The following is a 23,163-nucleotide window of genomic DNA, read 5'->3' as shown; positions in this document are numbered from 1 at the left end:
TTGGGACTCCTAAAATGTATTTACAAGTAAATTTTAAAAAGATTCTTCAGAGTTATCAAAAGGTAAAGTAAAATGGGAGAAGGCTAAGCATGACACTCTCAGACCACTAGTCACACCATATAATGCCTATTTCATAAGTGAGGTCTGTCTTCTCTTACTGCTGTTATTAGCATCATGAGAATACGCCTATCAAGGTGCCATGGGCCCAATCTCTCCTTTCTCACAGTGACTTTAATTGAAGATGAATGCCATTTTAGAAAGTAAGTCCCTACAAAGAAAGCCTGCTTCCCTAAATTCAAAGCAACTAGATTAACTATCCTGCCAGATGAATGAGAGAGGAGAGAGAAAGGATCTCTCTGTTCACTCCCATAGATAAGAACTGCCAACCTCACCAGCGTTTTGTTTCAATCTTCCAGTGCAGCAAAACCTCCCTTTAATGAGACCTCTATGGGAAACAAAGCTGTTTTTTTTGTTTTTGTTTTTTTTAAACAAACACTGACCGGGATAACGCATTAAAAAAAAAATTCTTCCATCCATGAGAAGCAACAATAGTATGAGTAAATCAGCTAAACATCAACAGTCCCACTAACGTATACATGATAAAAGTATCTGCAATAGTTGCCAGTTTGTCCAATCTCAGCTGATATTAAGAATGAGAACTGCCTGCATAGCTCTCAGCTCATCTTTTCTTGATCTATTTCATTAACCAGTGACATTGTTTTACTGTCTTTTTAATCTTTTTCCTATCAGTCCAAACCGCAAGTGATGTGATAACATGCACTTAACTCTCCTTGATAACACACTCTATGGTATGAAAGTTAATCATCCTCTCTAAGGTCTTAATGAATACAGTTTTCCATTTTGTAAGATGATGTTAATCAAATGGGAAAAATTATTTAACATAAAGGGGGGAGCAGGTTGTAAAACAGCATGTACATGGTTATCCTAATTTTGTTTAAACATTAGTAGGGAATAAAGGCTGAAAGGATAAAATGTTAACACTGTTTATCATCTTCAAAGTAAAAGGACTGTGGGTGACATTTTTCTATCAGGTGTTTTATCTTCCTTTCTCCATTCCCCATCAGAACAAACTGGCAATGTATTTCAAACCATATTCACCAAATCTCATTCCTATTCGACATTTCAAATACAGACAGTCCTGACTTAGGATGGGTCAGCTTGATTTTCTGACTTGACGATGGTACCCATACAACCATTGCTTTTCATTTCCACTACAGTATTCAAGAAATTATATGAGATATTCAACACTTTACTGTAAAGTAAGCTTTTGTGTTAGATAACTTTGCACAACTATACGCTAATGTAAGCGTTCTGAGCATGGTTAAGGTAGGCTGGGCTAAGCTTATGATATTGGGTACGTTGGGTGTATTAAATGCATTTTTGATTTAAAATACTTTCAACTTATGATGAGTTTAATCAGGACATTGTTCTAAGTGAGTTGAGAAGCATCTGTATCTGTTTTTCACTTGGCTTTTAGGAAAATCAAATAATGTTTAAGAGGATTAACGTTCTTATTGTTAATTATAAAAAATGTTTATTCTCCTGTTAGCAATCTATACATTAAGGTCTTATTTATTTATTTTTGAGACGGAGTCTCGCTCTGTCGCCCAGGCTGGAGGGCAGTGGCTCACTGCAAGCTCCGCCTCCCAGGTTCATGCCATTCTCCTGCCTCGGCCTCTCAAGTAGCTGGGACTACAGGCGCCCGCCACTATGCCTGGCTAATCTTTTTGTATTTTTAGTAGAGATGGGGTTTCACCGTGTTAGCCAGGATGGTCTCCATCTCCTGACCTCGTGATCTGCCTGCCTCTGCCTCCCAAAGTGCTGGGATTACAGGCGTGAGCCACCACTCCTGGCACATTAAGGTCTTAATGTACAGTCTCCAGAAACTTACTTTGTCCAAGAGAGAAGACTAAAATACTAAAACATGATTGTCCTCACCATTCCATATCAAAATCAATATAGTTTTTCTTTGGAGGACTGGAAAAGTACACATCTCAACAAACTTCTCTGTTAAACATCAAATATAGCTTGATTTACCTGAAGGAAGACCTATGTAGAAGTAATTGAGAATGAAACATCAAAAGAAGTGGTTAGGCTCTTGACCAGCCACTAAACCAACTTAATCCATAATATAAGTGAGTTACTATGTTTTACCACTCCTTATCTTTTTTAAAAAACAACAGAAAAATATATTCCCAGTTTAAATCATGGACCATGTCATTTCTCTCCATTCTCTAGCCTTTCATTTGCTTCTGTGGCAAAAGCAGCAAATTCTATCCATGGTTGTTTCTATAACCAGACAGTCCTGATGAGGAGTTCTGAATGAACTGAGGAATGGACAGATGCACAAACACATAAATATGTAATAATGCAAATACAGTAAAATGATAACGGTAGAACCTTAGTGGTTGGGATTCAGGTATCCATGGTAGACTTCTTTCAATCTTGCTATGTGTCTGAAAGTGACCATAATAAAATGCTGGGGAAAAACTAAGAAATCCTTCTAGTAAATCACTCAGAAATCAAAGCTAAAATTGATAAAAGACATTTTTAGTACCAGTAAATTTATTAACCACTATTTTATGAGCATTCCATAAAGAAAAAATGTTCACTAATGACTGAGAATTTTAATTCTTCAGAAAAGCAAGGGGTGGGGAGGTTCCTTTGGAAGAATACCTAAGAAACGCATGGCTTCTGGGGTGGAGAAAGGAAAACCAGGTGGGAGGAGTATCACTTTTCACTGGGAGCCCTTTGCACTTTTTCACTGGAAGCCCTTTGCACTTTTAATCACATTCATCTATTACTTATAAAATATTTTTAAAACTTAATATCCTTATCGTAAACTTGCTTGTCATTTTCTCATTTCAAAAATACACAAGAGATAGATAATTGCGTAACTTGCACAAAAAGCTTCCAGTAAATTACCAGTCTCAGGCTCAAGACATTTAGGCTTGTAGGAGATCAAGGGGAAAAATGTATTATTCCTCTAAGCATGATTCTAGCACTGCCATTCCCTAATAACTCAGAGAGATGTTGGTAAACAGGAAATGAACTAGACCAAGCATAAGGAGACCAGAGCCCAAAGGTATCATCAACTAGAAACATGATCTTAATTTTCCTCACCTATACAATTAGGGAAATGGGTGAAATTATCGCAAATGAACAGACTTTTCTAGCTCCAAAATTCTATTAGACTATAATTCCAATGAACAGGCTACAAATTCAATAATTAGTGAAGTACTGCAGGCATCAAAAGTGACTGCAATTCATGGTTGCTGGATTCTGAGTTCTGTGCACATTTCTAAGCATCAACTGACTAGAATCACAATTTCTGAAGAAGCAAAAAGCTGTATTTCAGAATCTGCCAAGAGTTTGTTTAGTTTCTTTGTTCTAAGCTCCAGCTGGCAAAGACACTACTCAGATCACCAACTCTGAAGGGCTTCCTGCCAAAACTTCAGATCCTAGTTCTAGGCAGTTTCACTGTCCTTTAGGACTGATTACTCAATGGGGAAAGACAGGAGGACACAAGAACTGACAAGACAGGATGAGCCTATAACTGGAAGAACAAATCCAAAAGAAGATACAAAGTATACTCCAAATGAAGAACTCAACATTATCTAAATACACAGCCAGTTAAATTTTACTATCCTTACGGCTGTAATTTCAAAAACAATCCATGTATCATTCATTCATTCTTCAACAAACATGTATCAGATACAGTAAGTGTTCGGGAGGCCAAAAATAGATCCCTCTTCCTGCCTAGGGGCTCAAAGCAGCAGCTGAGAACACTAAATAAATGGTATTTAAGTTGGTGCAAAAATAATTGCAGCTTTTGCCATTAAAATAGCATCAAAAGATAAGAGCTTTTTGCACCAAAATAAATAACTTTTGCACCAAATAGATAAGAGCTGTTATGGAAGATGCAAAAGGACTGTGTCTGCTGTGAAGATCAGAGACCTATTCCCTGAAACAGCAACCGTTTTGAGTTTGAGCGTGAAGGATGTCCATGAAAAGAGTGGAGAAAGATGTTTCAGAAGAAACAGCACGTCAGCAAGATTGTGTGCTGCTACACATGATGCTGGCTTTGATATGACTAAGTTGTACAATTTGTGGAACAGGGAGAGAGGAAAAGGAGAGAAGGTGCAAGGGTATCAGATCACAATGGGCTTTATAATATAATGCCAATGACTTTAAACTCAAACGGAAGACACTAAAGAATTTTTGACAATCAAATGACATAATCAGAATTCATTCTGAAGGCTGTAATGGGAAAATGATTTGAGAAAGGGAAACCAGTTAGAAAGTTAGGGAGAAGTGGGGGCGGAGTTCAAGATGGCTCTTGAGTAGTCAACCAAGTAGCAGCGCTGAAGTCAAACGGAAAAGATGTAATTACCCAAGGACTAAGATAATCCTGTGGACAACAACCAAAGGAACTTGAGAAGGAGCAGACAATGAGGATACATGAAAACCAATGGAGCTAATACAAAACACTACTTACTGTCCAGAGAATACATCAAAGCTTAAGATCCCTCAATTTTTGCTATCAATACACCTCATTTACCTGACATCATAAAATAATAGAATTTCCTCAAATCTTCAAGGAACACTCTTTCTTGATGACATGGAGTTCCCCATTAGGAAAACCAAAGAGTAAAGGTATTAAGAACGCTCCGGGACCCTCCGAGTTCCCTCTGTGAGCAAAGCTGCTACACTCAACTGTTTCTGATTCCTTCTCAACTCCAAAGTCTGTTTTGGTCTTTTTGGCTTTTTTCCATCAAGATTGAAAGCAAGATCATCTATGGAGATGAGGTTGAGCCAGGAACTTAAGGAGAAGTACAACGTAAGTTTTAGGGAATAAAACAGATGACCCCTGCCCTTCAATGAAGTTTCAATTACATAATCTCAAATTGTGATCACTGCAACACAAACGAATTACAAAGGGAATAGTGTTATGTGTTAAAAGGTAAGGCAAAATATGTATATTTGGACTGATCTGAGGGGCTGTCATTTAAATTCCCAAAATAGAAATGTCCAGGAGGTAGTAAAAAAGATCACTCTAAAATCAAATGCAGAAGAGTCCTAAGGATATTCAGGGATTCAACAAACTTCATGAATAGAGGACAAAAATTCAGGAAGCATAAGAATTAAAATAATGATCAAAATAAGAAGGTAGCAACTATAGGATAAAAGTCTCAATAGAAATTAAGTAAATTTAGCATCCAACACCCCACTGTACACAACACTGGTTAAATTTACAAATATATCATTGTGTCCATCTCTTGGCTAACAGTTTAGGAAACAAGTGATGAGATGGATATGATTAGGAAGTACTAGTTGGAAAGAAAGACATAGTGAACCTGTAATTTTTCGGTTGATCAAAGTTGAAGGTCTGCTAAAAACGTAAGTTCACAGATAAGCTGCTATATTAGCTATAAAACAGGAGTAAAAGAACATCAGCTTAAAAGTTATCATTATGTGTACATTAAATATTGAGAAAATCTCAATAGGGACAGTTACAAATATTCTCGGAAAGTTTAGAGTGCTTTCCAGTTACCAAAAATAAAACTATTTTTAGGTATAGCATCTTCTAAAGGTTGAAGATAGATAAAAAGACCTCTCACAGTTTATTCAGGTAAAGAGGAGGAAGAAAGGAATGGTATAGCAGGGATGAAGAGAGAGTGACAGTTCTCTGAGTATATCTTTTTGTATAACTCTCTTTCTTAGAACACAGTATTGTTTCACAACATTACCCTTCACAGACCAAAAAATTAAACTATTAAAACCAAAAAGATACGGAGGGAAGGGAAGCAATCAAAAACAGAATAAAAACAGTAACAAATTAACTTAACTACATTACAGATGGAGAATGCAACCACACTAAAGAAGTTTAACTTTTCTATAAATCCAGTATTTTAAAATAAAAGGTTTAAAGAAAAATGTTATAATGGTATAGAAAAATGCAGAAAGATACCAATTTCAGAAAAAATCATATTTATGTACTCAGAAAAAAAGCTTGGTTTCAGAGTTGTATATTTTAAGTTTTTATATATTCTACAATGAACACATGAATTTCATAATCCTTGAAAACTGGTAAACGTCACATCTGAATTACGAAACAAAAAACAGGCAAAAGGGGCCAGGCATGGTGGCTCACACCTGCAATCCCAGCACTTTTAGAGGCTGAGGCAGGCAGATCATTTGAGGCCAGATGTTCAAGACCAGCCTGGCCAACATGGTGAAACCCCGTCTCCACTAAAAATACAAAAATTAGCCAGGTGCGGGGGCACATGCCTGTAATCCCAGTTACTTGGGAGGCTGCGGCACGAGAATCCTTGAACCCAGGAGGCGGAGTTTGCAGTGGGCCGAGACTGCACCACTGCACTCCAGCCTGGGTGACAGAGTGAGACTCTTGTCTTAAAATAAAAACATAAACAAAAAACAGGGAAAACTGACCTACACTGTTAGAAGTTGGGACAGGGTTACCTTTGTATATGTAGTAACTGGAAGGGATGAAGGTGGGGGAGCTTCTGGGACACTAGTAAATGTTCTTCCTTGATCTGAGTTGTGGACAAACAGGCGTATTCACTTTGAAAATTAATCAATCTGTGTACACCTATGATTTGTTTAATGTATTATGTTATTTAAAAATTCAGAATAAAGTAATCTGACACAACGGTAAATAATTTGACTGCAATGGATTAAAATAAATCAAATATGTTTCCATCCATTCATATGCTCATACTGATTCTAAAAAACGATAAACTCATTATTTTGAGAAACTGTACATCTAGGAAAAGAATAAGATATTTACTCTTCCTTTCCTATACAAACAGTACCAGTGGGTGATCAAAATAGTAGACGAAGGGAAGTTTATTTATTTATTTATTTATTTTTTGAGATGGAGTCTTGCTCTGTCGCCCAGGCTGGAGTGCAGTGGCCGGATCTCAGCTCACTGCAAGCTCCGCCTCCCGGGTTTACGCCATTCTCCTGCCTCAGCCTCCCAAGTAGCTGGGACTACAGGCGCCCACCACCTCGCCCGGCTAGTTTTTTGTATTTTTAGTAGAGACGGGGTTTCACCGTATTAGCCAGGATGGTCTCGATCTCCTGACCTCGTGATCCGCCCGTCTCGGCCTCCCAAAGTGCTGGGATTACAGGCTTGAGCCACCGCGCCTGGCCGGGAAGTTTATTTTTTAGAAGCATTCCAGCTAACCAGTGAAAAAGGAATAATAAAAATTGAATATCATCATTCTATAACACCTAGTGAATTATGGGATCTAAAATTGATCATCAGTGGCTGCAGACATCATCCAAAAACAACAGAAAAAACCCTGGCACTGAATGCCACTTATGAAGTAGAACTGTAAAAACAAAAACATCAAATCTGAATCTGATCAAGGCTCTAGATCGACATTCTGTGCTATCCAGTACAGAAGCCACCAGCAACATGGGGCTACTCAGCACTTAAAATGTGGCTGGTCCAAACTGAGATATGGTATATGTAAACGATATATATGATACGAAATAGGATATATATTACGATATGCTATGTGTAAAATATACATATGACATGTAAAATATACATGCAACAGTATTCAGAGACTGAATATGGAAAATAATTTAAAATATCTCACCTATAATTTTGTATCATTGCATGCTAAAATGGTAATATTTTGGATATATGTTTTAAATAAAATATGAAAATTAAGTTTACCTTAAAAAACGTTTTGGTGTGGCTACATTATACAGATGGCTCATGTGGTATTTTTATTAGAAAGAATTGCTCTAGCTTCAGTTAACCAATTTACAGGAAATACAGTAGGCCAACCACCACTGTAATCACCACAAGGAAGCAAACACCAAAATCCATACTGTGAAAAATTCTACAAACAATTCTGTTTCTCAACCAATAAAGCTGCAAGGGAAGAGAGGAAACAGAGAGAGAGTGAAGTGGCGGACCACATATGCCTAAGAGAAATGTTAAACAATCACAATAAGAGAATCTCATTGAGGAAAGCTGACATTTAAAACAATTAGAAAACACTAAATATGGCTGGGCGCAGTGGCTCATACCTGTAATCTCAGCACTTTGGGAGGCCAAGGCAGGTGGATCGCCTGAGGTCAGGAGTTCGAGACCAGCCTGGCCAACGTGGTGAAACCCCGTCTCTACTAAAAATACAAAAAATTAGCCAGGCATGGTGACAGACGCCTGTAATCCCAGTTACTCAAGAAGCTGAGGCAGGAGAATCGCTTGAACCCAGGGAGGCAGATGTTGCAGTGAGCCAAGATCGCACTATTGCACTCCAGCCTGGGCAACAGGAGTGAAACTCTGTCTTAAAAAAACAAAACAAAACAAAACAAAAAAACAAAACAAAACACACTTAAGTATTTGGAGTTTATTTAAAAAGTGTGCTAATGATAATGTAATTACAGTACTTTAAAAAGAAAGATATCTTTTAGAGATATATATTCAGATACATGTTGAGTATTCTCTTTCTTCTCTGAAATGCTTAGAACCGTAAGTGTTTCCGATTTCAGGATGGACATCCGAAATCCGAAAATCTGAAATCTGAAATGATCCAAAGAGAATTTTCTTTGGGCATTATGTCAATGCTCAAACATTTGGAGCATTTCAGATTTGGGATGCTCACCCTGTATTAACAGATGAAAAGATGTCTGGCATTTGCTTCAAACTAATGGGGAAGGGAAGACACAATGAATGAAGTATAGATGAAATGACATTGGCTCTTAAGTTGTTAACTGTACTGGGTGACAGTAACGTGGGAATTCATTATATTCCCCACATCCACTTTTCTATGGGTTTGAAAATTTTCCACTTAAAAGAAGGTAACTTGAGAGGACTAGAACTTAATTACTGATTTAGGAAAGACCAAAACCAAGAATGCTGCTACCATGATGCTAGGACATTAAGCAGTATTTCCATGAATTGGCTATTCCAGCAACAGATTCCTCTTTCAGAAATAGTAACAAAAATGCAACTAGTTCTGGGGATGAATTAGTACCTTCTGCTGCTTTTCTAAGCTGAATTTAAGGTGGTCTAACATTACCAGAAAGTGAATAACAGAATTAAAAAGGCAGCTTTCGTCTGGAAGGGGTATCAGATATTAATCAAATAATAGCAGAGAACTAAGTACAGGTTGTCGTAAGTGCTATAAAGGGATACACAGTTCAAAGCACAGAGTTTTGACCTAGTTTCTGGGCTCCAGGCAAAGTCCTTGAGGAGAAGAATGAGGGATAGCTATGAGGTGCATGAGGGATGGAAGTGGGAAGCTTTCCGGGTAGAAAAAACAGCACGTGCAAGAGCCTGGTGTAGGAAAGAGCATCTCTCGTTTGTTCAAATAATGTTTGAGAGTTTCCTATAGGCTAAACACTGTGTTAAACCACACGAATAACCAGACACAACTAGTATGACCTTTGTTCTCATGGAGCTTATAGTCTAGCAGGAGAACCAGATGATCGAAAAACTCCATGGCTAAATATATAATCACAAGTTTAAATAAGTACTATGAAGGAAGGAAAAACAGTGCCATGAGGAACTCAAAGAGAAAGCTGATAGGAAGTACACCTGCTAGGAACTAAAAAGAGGAAAGTACAGTTTGCGAACAAGAAGCAAGGAGGAACAAGATCCAAGATGTGGCTAGAGTGGTAGGCAGGGGCCAAATAATCCGCTAGGAGCTTACTGACTACATTAAGGATTAATTGATCTTCTACTCTAAAGGCAATTAAGCAGCCTAGGAATTCTAGGATGAGTGTTCGTTCGTGTGTGTGTGTGTAGTGGGGGGGAAGGGAGAGAAACTAATCAAACCTGGATTTTGAGAAGATTATTTTAGAAAAACAGATTGTAAGGGGAAGAGGGGGGTATGATACTACTTAGGAGGCTATTACAGGAATCCAGAGGGACGATTACTTGGTGGGGGCAGGGGGGAGGAGGGAGAATGTAAATGGTTCGAAGTAGAGATAAAACAAGTAGAAAGACCTGAGATGCTCAGATGATCAAAGCTGAATGGAACTTGCTAATCAACCATTCACCACACTAGGTAGACATCCAAACTGAGCCAGGTACCCTGGATTTGGAATAGTCTTTCATCTCTATTGCCTAATCCATCAGACTAAAGACTGTATCTCTTACCTAATGCCATTGTAATAATTTTTTCAAAAGTATCTCAGGAACCCAGGGAACCTTCCTCTGGAACCATAAAACATCTTGCTGGGCTGGAACTACTAACCTACAGGCTGATTGATCTTTGTCCAGAAATAAATAAATGAATGAATAAATGAATCCTCCTTCTGAAACCACAAAACATCTTGCTGGGCTGAAAACTACTAACCTACAGACTGATCTCTATTCAAAATGCATGAATGAATGAATGAATGTCCTATATAATCTACAGGCCAACCTTTGTCCATAAGTAAATAAACAAGTAAATAAATAAAATTCCTATATGCCTCCTCTCTGATACTAAAATGGGCTTCACTTAAAATGTTTTTAGAAGACATGGCTAACATAATAGCTTAGTATGTGCTGAGCCCACAACCATCCTGAGATGGGTCCTGTTTGCCTTTTTACATTTGCATTTTGTGTACAGATGAGAAAACAGCCATTTAGTGGCAGACTCAGGATTCAGATTCCAGAGCCTAAACTCCCATAGTAAGTAAAACTTAAGAGTTGCTCAATGATAATCTTTTCAGTACTTCTTTTACTCGACCTCTCTGTGCAGGATCTGGCCTGCTGACAGGTGAATGGTGTTTACATGGGTGTTCACTTTGTAATAATTCATTAATGTACATTTGCTCTATGTACTTCTGTACACATGGCAATATATTTCACAATAAAAAGATATAAAAAACTAAGTCAACTAGCAAGACTTAAGTCAGGGTGATTTACATGAAAATCCGGATTTACAACCTCTTTTGAAAAACTGGGAGATCTGGCCTGTCTTCTTCTAAGACAACAATCAGCTGGGGCTGAGCAAGAGCTGCTTCCTTTAGACGAGCTGGCTTGTGCTCTGATGGACCAGTGCCCTCTCCTCTGGCTTTCACGATTCATGCTGCCTGTCTGGTCTAAGACTCACCTAACACCATTCCACACTCTTCTCCCTGGCACTCTCTTACAACACACGAACATGTAAGGATGTGAATGTGTGAGTTACAGAACATATAAGTAGATGTATGATTACCTATGGCAAGTAAATTTAACCTCAGATCCCTCACCTGTAAAAACAGAGATAGAGGTAGTATCTAACAGAATTGTGAACATTAAACGGGGTAATGCACATAAAACACTCAGTATCTGTCACAGAGTCAGCATGCAATGTTAGGGGCTACTGTTTGTTTTGACACAGATTTCTCACACTTACAACTAAAATGTAAGCCTACTTGCCACGGCTACTGACTTGATTTTTATAGTTGATATAGCATCAAAATAGCATACTTCTGTATTAATACTCCAGTAAGTATTAATATTCCAATAATTACCACTGTTAGAAAAAAAATCAGTAAATAAATGTTCCTTATACCTTCAAATGACATAACCAGGAAATTTTTCCTACAATTATATTTTGAAAGGCAGACTTCTTTTTGTCAAATTCATGTATTTCCCCTGATTGTGGCTTTTGGTGGTCTGATCAGTCAGGCAAGTGGATATCTTACTAATAAAACATACTTTAGTATGACAGATTTAAGATCTTAGTCATAAAACATCCTCAAAACTATGACCAACTTGATTTTTCAAGATAATCACAGGAACACCAAAAGAAGCTTACTACCTTTTACTCAGCTGTTAGTACTCCAATGACTGCCTAATAATGCATATCTAATTCTTGCCCCTCAGACAGACATACATAATATTTTTCTTCAAAAAGCCATAAAAGTCTAACTGAAACTATTTTTCTCCCAAAACCAATAAAGTCCTCATACAAGGGAATACCACGAAATACAAGAACAGAATGAAAACTAATGAGCTACAGTTATCCACAATATAATCTTACAAACATAATGCTAAGCAAAAGAAGCCATACACAACAGAATTCACACTAAAGATTCTGTATGTGCAAAGTTCAGAGAGAGTCAAAACTAGTGCTTTCAGAATGCATAATTGGGTGGTAACTATAAAGAAAAACAAGAAAACGAGAACCCTAGAAGATACATGTGATCTTTGAGGGGGGAGAACATGACCCAGAGAAGGCATGTTAGGGATTCTAGCACTTAACATCATGGACAGAAGTTTATTTGCTGCCCTCTACCCACACCATTAAAAAGCCCTATCAGTACAGAGATGCGTTCACTGCTCCATCTCCAGCACCTACAACAGTGACTGGTACACACAAGGTAACCAACAAAAATCTGTTCAATGTAAAAATGCCTGCTTTAGGAATCCAAATTGTTACATATTTCACAGCTTCTTGAACCCTAAATCTAACAGTAACAGGTACTACAGTGTCCATTTGCCTTGTCAGTATATTCAACAAGTTGTTAAGCATGTAAGTCCAATTACTTTATAATTCTTAATGTGTCCCTCCTATTGAGATACTGATACCAAACATATGCAGAAAACACTTACATGAATGTATCCAGATTCAATTCAAACATTTAAAAATATTAACAAGGAAAAATACACAAACTGCTGAACAGCAAGCCCAGGTTCTAGATAATGACTTTGCCACCTCCTCCAACCAAGAAAGCACACAAGATTGCTCTGTTATTACAGGATGACCATAAGTTTGCTCATTTTTTTTTAAGAGTAAACAATGCAAATCCTTTGTTTCTTGAACAATGAGTTACACAATTCACAAGGTCATCATTACAGAGTACAGCAGTTGAAAACTGAAAATTTCCAGATCAGGATCCCAAACAAAATGTACTCACTTAATATTTGTTAAGCTAACAAAAATAATTAGTCATTACTGGTATCCTCCTGAATTTTAAAATTACATACTGAATTAAGTGAGCTAATCTTAACTTGTGATATTCAGTTGCCAGAAACTGTTGTACAATCTCTAAGATAGTGACACTTCCAAAAGAGTGAAAATTCCTAAGCTAACCAAGAAGGAAAATGAACTTTTCAGTCTTTGGGAATGTACATTTTTTTAAAAAGCAAAAAACATTTCAGTAAATAAAAAAAAATTAATTAAACTAGGTATATGCTAATCTTATGCTCCTTACTAGAATCCACAGATGAGCTTCTGTTTTACATCCTTTCTGGACATAAACTAGAATTGAGATCATTCATCAATTAACTCACTTCCCAGTATTCCCAGTGTAACAACTGAAACATACCCCCAACAAAAACTAATAAAACCTTATCTCTTGATCTATCCCAAAGTGACGGCCACCTGAGATTCAGTATTGAGCACTACATATATGACACTCAGGGTTTTGTTATCACATTTCAAATGGTGTTTTATAGTACAAAGTTTGGTAACGTTGGTGTTCTCATGATCTAAAGCTGTGCTCTTGTGGTAAAGGCAATCATTCAGAGTCCATTTATTTTCATCCATGTTTAGGATATGATAAAACTTCCTACCCACGTATTCCCCACATACTTCTCATTATTAAGAATTTATCTGTTTAAGAGGAATGGAAATAAAGCACCTGGCTAACCCATAAAGGAGCAACCTGAAGCCACTCTTCTCTGCAATAAATAAATAAAGATGCACTCTAGGTCAGAGACAGCAAAAGTCTTATTTTTATTGCTGGTTTATGCAAGAAATACTGAAACAAACCAATTTTATAGGATTAACTTTAAAATCTATAAACTATCCTAATGTGTATTTCTTTCTACAAGACTAAAAGTTGTTAAAGTAAAAAGATTTTTCAAGATTTGCTTTCAAAATTCAGAGGTGCAAAGCAAGTTCCAGTCAAATACTCCAGGAGGATCATTCTAGACATAAACTATCTTTTCATTTAACATATGATCAAAACTTTGCTAATTAAAAGTAACTGTGCTCATTCCACTAGCTTGTCTTCAGCTATTACAACACTCAGTCATACACAACGCTGAGCACGTGAATGCTTTCAGACAGGCCTGAAATGAGCAACGGCTGTCAGAGATGGGTGGCACTACACATGAATTTACAGCTGGACTCGCGGTCTTTCAGTAAAGTGAATTTTTATCGTATCAGGGGTATGTCAAGAAACAGAATTGCATCTCCAAATTTTCCAGGAAAACTATTATTTTTAAAGACATTTTCCTTAGCAGCATGGTGATCTCTCATATTTATACACAGCTTTATTCTTAGAACTGTACAGAGTTTACATTTGGTCTCTAAATAGAAAAGAGATTAAAGAGCAAGTGAGAGTCAGAGCCAGACCTTGTTTCCAGGACTGGGGGGAAAAGGGGAGTGGAATTACTGTACTTTTTTTCCCTTCAAATCAAACTGGAAGCAGTACTACATATACTGCATTACAGCCCTCAAAGCCACAGATTGGTTTCTACCTCATTATTTATTGGTGTCTTTCCTTTTTTTTTTTTGAGATGGAGTCTCACTCTGTCGCCCAGGCTGGAGCGCAGTGGTGTGATCTTGACTTACCGCAACCTCGGCTCACTGCAAACTCTGCTTCCTGGGTTCAAATGATTCTCCTGCCTCAGCCTCCCAAGTAGCTGGGATTACAGGCATGTGCTACCACACCCGGCTAATTTTTGTATTTTTAGTAGAGATGGGGTTTTGGCCATGTTAGTTACGCTGGTCTTGAACTCCTGCCCTCAGGTGATATGCCCACCTCAGCCTCCCAAAGTGCAGGGATTACATGCTTAAGCCTGGCAAATTGGTGTCTTTCCTAATAATATAATGTAATTTGAGCCAATATATAACCTGAGGGGGAAAAAACACTGTAATTTGAAACATAACTGTCTTATGAAGCTGTCCTGAAACAAACTTAAGAGTGGTAAAATGCAGTTAGGATTATCAGCCAACTATATAAATTAAACCTTTAACCATGACGGTCTAAAATGCCAAACACATACAAAAAATATTGCTACAATGAGGATCATTAAAAGCTGCAGTCAAACTTCAGTGACTTCTCATAAACTACAATTCGTTTTTTACTTTTAAAACAGTGTGAAGCAAGTATGCATTGATCAGTAACTATCATAATTGAAACTACATTGTATCACTCACTCAAAAAACAATTCCTATATGTAATGACTGATTTGTGTCATTAATTTTTGTTCATTAGCTTGGCCATTTTCTGCAGTTCTTAAGGTTTCAAAAATGTTGCCATATCAAGAAGAGCTCAGTGTATACACAAAATAACTCAAGATGGATTAAAGACTTCAACGTAAAACCCAAAACCATAAAAACCCTAAAAGAAAACCTAGCAATACTATTCAGGACACAGGCCTGGGCAGACCTTCATGACGAAAACACCAAAAGCAATTGCAACGAAAGCCAAAATTGACAAATGGGATCTAATTAAACTAAAGAGCTTCTGCACAGCAAAAGAAACTATCATCAGAGTGAATAGGGAACCTACAGAATGGGAGAAAAACTTTTGCAGTCTACTCATCTGACAAAGGTCTAATATCCAGAATCCACATGGAACTGAAACAAATTTACGAGAAAAAAAACAACCCCATCAAAAAGTGGGCAAAGAATATGAAGAGACACTTCTCAAAAGAAGACATTTATGCTGCCAAAAAAAAAGGAGGTATTTATGCGGCCAAAAAACATAGGAAAAAATGCTCATCATCACTGATCATTAGAGAAATGCAAATCAAAACCACAATGAGATACCATCTCACGCCCGTCAGAATGGTGATTATTAAAAAGTCAGGAAACAACAGATGCTGCCGAGGCTGTGGAGAAATAGGAACACTTTTACACTGTTGGTGGGAATGTAAATTAGTTCAACCACTGTGGAAGACAGTATGGCAATTCCTCAAGGACCTAGAACCAGAAATACCATTTGACCCAGCAATCCTATTACTGGGTATATACCCAAAGGAATATAAATCATTCTACTATAAAGACACATGCACACATGTTTACTGCAGCACTATTTACAATAGCAAAGATATGGAACCAACCCAAATGCCCATCAATGATAGACTGGATAAAGAAAATGTGGTATATATAAACCATGGAATACTATGCAGCCATAAAAAAGAATGAGTTCACGTCCTTTGCAGGGACACAGATAAAGCTGGAAACCATCATCCTCAGCAAACTAACACCAGAACAGAAAACCAACCACCACATGTTCTCACTCATAAGTCGGAGTTGAACAATAAAAACACATGGACACAGGGAAAGGAACATCACACACCAGGGCCTGGGGCCTGCTGCTGGGGGGTGGGGAGACAAGGGGAGGGAGAGCATTTAGGACAAATACCTAATGCATGTGGGGCTGAAACCTAAATGATGGGCTGACAGGTGACGCAAACCACCATGACACACGTATACCTACGTAACAAACCTGCACATTCTGCACATGTATCCCAGAACTTAAAGTAAAATTAAAAAAAAAAAAAAAAAAGCCCACTGTGCTCCACTTGATACAATAAATCAATTCCTGGGAATCATGTAAATCAGTGTAACAGTAAAAAGTGACATAAACCATTTTCGTACTAACCTACGTTGTAATATCAGATAGCCACAGCAGGGAATACTACTATTCCTGATACTTAACAAAAACATTTTAGTATGCAGCAAAATCTAGTAAGCATATACAATAGCACAATCTTACATTAAATTTTACTGCTTCCTCCAAAGGGAAACAGCTTGAAAACACAGAAGTCACTGAAACTTCCTTCAGCTACTTTCTGTGATTCAACCAATGAAACTGTTTCTTATAATGATTCATAGCATTTTCTTACACATTTAAACAATTCTTTGGTGATGCACAGAACCATTTTAATTCTTGTTTTTCAACTTTCTAATAATCTTATATTAAGTACACCAGTAAACAAAATTCTGATTGCAAATGGAGATGTATATCACACATACAGAAAACTTTTTCTCCTTTATCTATTTAGAGACTGAGTCTCGCTCTGTGGCCCAGGCTGGAGAGCAGTGGTGCAATCTTGGCTCACTGCAACCTCTGCTTCCCGGGTTCAAGCGTTTCTCCTGCCTCAGCCTTCCCAGTAGCTGGGATTACAGGTCCGGCTATTTGTGTGTGTGTGTGTGTGTGTGTGTGTGTGTGTGTGTGCGCGCGCGCACGCAGAAACGGGGTTTCACCATGTTGGTCAGGCTGGTCTTGAACTCCTGACCTCGTGATTCGACCCCCTTGGCCTCCCAAAGTGCTGGGATTATCGGCATGAGCCACCGCACCCAGCCACGTTTTTTCCTTTATTACTTTTTGTTTTTGAGACCGAGTCTCGAGTCTCACTTTGTTGCCCAGGCTGCAGTGCAGTGGCCCGATCCCAACGCACTGCAACCTCCACCTCCCAGGTTCAAGCAATTCTCCTGCCTTAGCTTCCCAAGTAGCTGGGATTATAGGCACACGCCACCACCTCCAGCTAATTTTTGCATTTTTCTTAGAGACAGGATTTCACCATGTTGGCAAGGCTGGTCTCAAACTCCAGTGATCTGCCCACCTTTACTACTTCTTTAGTATCTTCTTTTCAATCTAGGTACATACATACATATATGTATATTATTCTACATTTTCTTCTACTATAATTTGTATTGCTCTTTGTCATTTAGATTTCCTCTGTTTTTTTTAGCCTATGAGGCAGAAAACATTTTTAAAACATGGATAACCAGTAGTCCTAGCACCACGTATTGAACAAGCCACTCTTTCTCCAATAGACTACAATGTTGTTTTTACCACATACTTTTACCACATATTTAGCCACCTTGCTGGCTAAGTGAACTTAAAAGTTATTGTATCTCTGTGTTTCAATTTCTTCACCAAAAAGTAGAGATAATAGTTCACTTCATAGGGTTACTGTGAGAATTAAATAAATTAAGCACTTAGAACAATACCTGACATGCACTAATACCAATGATCATAATTACTAAAAGTCCATAAATGCACAGATGCTTCTGGACTCCCTGGTTCCTCAACTGACGGGCTGCTTTAAATGTGAATTTCTAACAAGTTTCCTGATAGGGCCTTCTTTTTCCAGAATTTTGTGGCTATCATTTTATCAGGTAGGTTTTCTTATCAACATGTCAAGTTTTCTACAATACGACACTAGAAGACACTGACTTGGGGAAAATTAGTAAATTCTACAACAGTGACCGTCTCCATCCGGAAAATATATTCTTTCATCTCGTTTTTTCAGACTTCACTTTATGTCCTTCATTAAGATTCCAGTAGCTCACCAATATTTGTTATATTTATTTCTAGGTAGTCTTTATAGAGAAAGATTTAGTAGTGTATATCAGCATTTAAACTGCACATAGCCTTTGCCTCAGTAATTCCATTTTTAAGAATCTGATATGCACTAATATATGTGCACAGATATAAAAAGGCTACTATACCAACAGCAAAATCCTGGAAACAAATTATCAATAAAGCAAAGATAGTCTAAACAGCAGCATATTCATAGGATGACAAACTATTCAACCATTACGAAAAAAAAAAAAAAGAATCAAAAGCACGGGCTTATTAGACAGGAGTTTTCCGAACTATTATGCTAAAACAAAAAACAACAAGCTCCCAAATTAATATTGCTGCTGCTTCTTTTTTTTTTTTTTTAACTGAGCGGGGGTGGAGAAAACAAAAGCATCATACGTAAAGCACTGAGTCCAGCCTGGCTCTTAGTAAGCATTTTAACCACCTTCAAAAATTAAATGTGACTTAGGGAAACAGGTCACTAAATATTATTTCATTTCATCTATTTATTTATGGCCTGTTTTGCTCTATATAAAATTCTGAGGTGGCTCCATAATACAGCATCCTAAAAACTAAGCTTTCAACTTGCATTTTACTCGTAAATATTTAGAACGCAAAAAACGTCCCTACAATGTAATATTTTCAATATGCCATACAAATCTCAATACTATAATTCAAGAAAAGAAGTACTCCTTCTCCTTCTAAATCACCTTACTGCGGCAATCCACTGAAAACGCATTTCTCTCCATACTTGAAATAACCTCTCAAAAGTGTGTTGTCTTGCATATTAAGTACCAGAGATCACACTTCAGGAACAAAGTGACATTCTGTGTAATACGGAAACAAAGCCTTTCCTCCTAGGAAAGGAAGCCCCAGAAAAGATAAATAATGGGAGCTTATTTTAAAACCAAAGCAAAATGTTGCCTTTTATCCTAAATCTCTGGATAAAGTATTACCTTTAGCTTGTTCTTCATCTATATAAGGTCAAAAAGGTACAAGTTAAATTTTTCTTAAACGAAGAATAGTATATCCCTTAAAACGATCTATTCATTAATAAGTGTAACCTCTAGCTTCTCCCAGCCAGCAAACAAGCTTCTGTGAGAGTTCAACAGTTTCAGAGGCGTATTATTCCTGCTCCCAGATGTTACGAGTAAGCATTTAAAAAAAAAACTGCACACATAAAACCACTATCTGCCCAAGTATCTCGACACTATTTTAAGTAATGAATTGATTTTCTTTAAAAGGCAGATTTTTACTGCTCACATTTCTGTATTCCTTTAATTGTTTGAAATAGCAAGTACTACTTTATTAAAAAAATTAATATACAAAATGGGAGAAGGATTCTGTTTTTCAGGAATTTTGGCTTTTTAATGTAATACACAAGTCAGTTTCCAAGCAATGGGAAAATGGAATAATATTTCAGAGCACATGGGAAAAGTGATAGAAAGAATGTTACTTTTTTTTGGCTGAACTCACCGGTCTTTACTAATTTTTAAGAGCTCATCCTATTATCCATTCGTAGGAATACTTTGTATTACTTTTGAAAGTTTAATTCAAGTTAAATTACTAAATGTTAAAGAGGTTATTTTCAAAGTTACCTCAAATAAGTCACACGGCATGAAAGAAACGCGACCTACTACGCCTCACAGACTGAGTGGAGTGTTTTGCAGTCTCAAAGCCTTATCGCTGGCGTGTGCATACCGCAGGGAGTGACATCAGATCGAAACTACAAGGTTTCGCCGGGGACCAACCACTCCTCCAAAGACAGCAGCTCCCGGTCAGCTGGAGGTGGCACCCCAAGCCCCGACCCGCCGAGGGCCGGCTCACGGCCGCCGCAGAACCCTCACCGGAGCCGAGTTTCTCCGCGAGGGACCTGTTGCGCGTCCCCGCCCTCGGCGAACCGCAGCCAGGAACAAGCGCCGGCAGCGATGCACCTGCCCGGGACGGCGGCCCGGCGCCCGCAGCCCCCTCCCCGGCCGCCCCCAGCTCGGCCCGCGCCGCCCCCGCCCGAGGGTCTCCCCGCGGCCCGCGGCCCCGCGCCAGCCCTGCCCACCCCGCCGCCCCGGGGCCCAGGTAGCCGCCGGCGAGGGAGGGCGGGACGCCGGCCCGATGCCGGGGGGCGGGCGGCGGCGCTCGGCTCGGTCCGGCCCTGGCGGCCGCGGAGGCGCTCACCTTGGCGGCCGCAGCTCTGGCGGACATCTTGTCTCTCTCCAGCGCCGCGCGAGGCTCCTCGGACCCGAAACTCCGCGGCCCCGGCCCGCCTGCTCCTCACGCCACAGCCCAAATAAACATCTCCCGAGAGCGAGCGGGGCAGGGGCGGGGGCGGCCGGAAGGGCCCGGCCCACGGGGAGGGAATTCAACTCGGACAAAAGTCCGGGAAGCGCCCGCCCCGCCCGGGTCTTCTCCACGGGGCGCGCCCGACCGGCACCTCCCTCCGAGCGCGGCCACCAGCTCGGCCTCCCGCAGCTTTCGCAGCCCGGCCACGTCGGCCCCGCCCGGTCGCCCGCCCCTCGGCAGCACCCGTGGCCTCCCGGCGTCTCCTCGGAAGCCGACTTCCGCACGTAACTTCCCGGGAACCGGCGGCCGCCAAGAACGCGGCGTCCGCTGGCTCAGCCGGCGCCGGCAACTCAGCGGCCACGCAAACCTGCCGGCCCGGCCCACTGAGCATGCCCGGCCCGACGGGGGCGGGGCTGGACCAGGCGAGGCGGGGCGGGGCGGGGCGGGGCGGGGCGGGGGCGGGACCGCGGCGGGGGAGGGGCGGGGCGAGCGGCCGGGGTCCGACCCCAGGCGCGGAAGGAAAAGCCGGGTAACCCAAGTAACTTGGAAAGACAGTTTCCGCTGCCGTGCGAGTCTTCCTGTTTGTTTTTATCCAAGGTCCGGCAGAATTCGCCCCAAGGAGAAAGCGCCTGTGCACCAAAGCTTTCCTTGAGAGACTTGTCCACTTGCTCCTCGACAAGCCACGCTGGATGAGCCCCAGGCATGAGTGTGGCTGGAAAGGCCGGCAGAGCCCATACCCGACAGTTGTTTCCTTCACTGGGCAAACAGCATGGTCACGGCTGTCACCGCGTGCCTGGGCGTTGTTTCCACGGAAGGCGGAATGCATTTTCTGCAAGGCGCGTCATGGCTTTCATCTCCGAGGAGCTCCAGCAGGGTCAGAGCATTGCTTTCGTTCACCAGCGCCGACTGCCAAGGCTGAAACTGGTGATGAGGTCATGGGCACCCGGAGGCAGCAGCCTGAGACACACCCTAGAGACCTGTGCCATCTCGGCCCACACCCCACATTAGACCTCAAGATATATCCAAAGTCTCTTTCCCGCCCATCTAGACAGGAATCTCAAAAGTTTATTTTTGGCCATCAAGATTGCTGAAATTCTTGTTAACTGAACGGGTCAAGCTGCCCTGCATTCCAAACGCTGTCCCTGCAACTCAAAGTTGGGCAGAAAAGGGTGTAAAACGTGCAGTCCATGGTTCAGTGTAATCAGCCACTACACAAACTTCCCACAATGTTGACAGCTTTGCTAAACACCAAGGGACATGGTAAGAAACCATTCCTAGCCTCACTAATCTACACTTGTAAATGTAAAGGTCTTCAAAAATGCCAGAAATTCTTAGTAACATAATGATAACATATTTAAAGTATCTGGTATAGTGCCACAACCGGCACTAGAAGAAATGGAAGAAAGCATAAACATCAGGTTTTAGACAATGGTTTTCTCTTTAGAATTCAACTGTATGAAAAGAACAAATTTGACAAAGAAATACGTGTAGATGATACATAAATATCAATTAAGGCTTCGAAGTAAAATGCCACACATCTTGCAATTCAAAGCCATCTGAACTAGAAAAGAGCCATTTTGTTCTTCATAAAAATGGTTGAAGTCATTTTTGTTTTAAAGTCATGTTGTAATTGTTTTGGTTTTGGACAAAGTATTTATTCTTTTAAGCATTGTGGGCCAGGCGTGGTGGCTCACGCCTGTAATCCCAGCACTTTGGGAGGCCGAGGCGAGCAGATCACGAGGTCAGGAATTCGAGACCAGCCTGGCCAATATAGTGAAACCCTGTCTTTACTAAAAATACAAAAATTAGCCCAGTGTGGTGGCGCGTGCCTGTAGTCCCAGCTACTCGGGAGGCTGAGTCAGGAGAATGGCGTGAACCCGGGAGGCGGAGGTTGCAGTGAGTCGAGATCGCGCCACTGCACTCCAGCCCGGGTGACAGAGCAAGACTCCGTCTCAAAAAAAAAAAAAAAAGAAAAAAGAAAAAAAGAATTGTGGCCAGGCGTAGTAGCCCACGCTTATAATCGCAGCACTTGGGGCCGGGCGCAGTGGCTCACGCCTGTAATCCTAGCACTTGAGAGGCCAAGGCAGGCAGATCACTTGAGGTCAGGAGTTCGAAACCAGCCTGGCCAACATGGTGAAACCCCATCTTTACTAAAAATATAAAAGAAAAGTAGCCGGGCATGGTGGCGGACGCCAGTAATCCCAGCTATTCGGGAGGCTGAGGCAGGAGTATCGCTTGAACCCGAGAGGTGAAGGTTGCAGTGAGCTGAGATCGGGCCATTGCACTCCAGCCTGGGCAACAAGAGCAAAACTCTGCCTCAAATCATCATCATCATCATCATCATCATCATCATCATCATCATCATCATCCCAGCACTTTGTGAGGCCAAGACCAGAGGATTATTTGAGGCCAGGAGTTTGAGACCAGCCTGGGAATCAGTGAGACCCTATTTAAAAAAAGAAAAAAGAAAAAAAAAAAGATTGTGATTAAATTTCCTCATGTGCAAACACCATTTTAAAAGGTTTGGGAGGTATTTTTTTTTTTTTTTTTTTTTTTTTTTTTAGGGGG

General features: G+C 40.2%; 1 protein-coding gene across 5 annotated transcripts in view; it reads right to left on the bottom strand.

The window, feature by feature from the left end:
- The window catches only part of TJP1 (tight junction protein 1), a 274,011-nt gene that overhangs the window by 106,792 nt on the left and 144,056 nt on the right, over window positions 1-23,163 (bottom strand). Inside the window, exons 1-2 of one of the 5 annotated variants that reach the window (XM_025389953.1) lie at window positions 19,917-20,048; window positions 19,029-19,175 (exon numbers count right to left, since the gene is read on the bottom strand). The exons of 2 other annotated variants lie outside the window; for them this stretch is intronic. In XM_025389953.1, the coding sequence (XP_025245738.1) occupies window positions 19,029-19,067 (39 nt within the window). In that variant the 5' untranslated portion in view covers window positions 19,068-19,175; window positions 19,917-20,048. Of the gene's footprint in view, window positions 1-19,028; window positions 19,176-19,916; window positions 20,049-20,490; window positions 20,893-23,163 lie in introns of those variants that run through there. 2 more of the 5 variants (XM_025389952.1, XM_025389951.1) reach the window with 2 other exon arrangements.

This window comes from Theropithecus gelada, chromosome 7a, assembly GCF_003255815.1.
Source record: "Theropithecus gelada isolate Dixy chromosome 7a, Tgel_1.0, whole genome shotgun sequence".
NCBI classification, from domain to species: Eukaryota; Metazoa; Chordata; class Mammalia; order Primates; family Cercopithecidae; genus Theropithecus; species Theropithecus gelada.
This window is presented reverse-complemented; position numbering and strand designations above follow the sequence as displayed.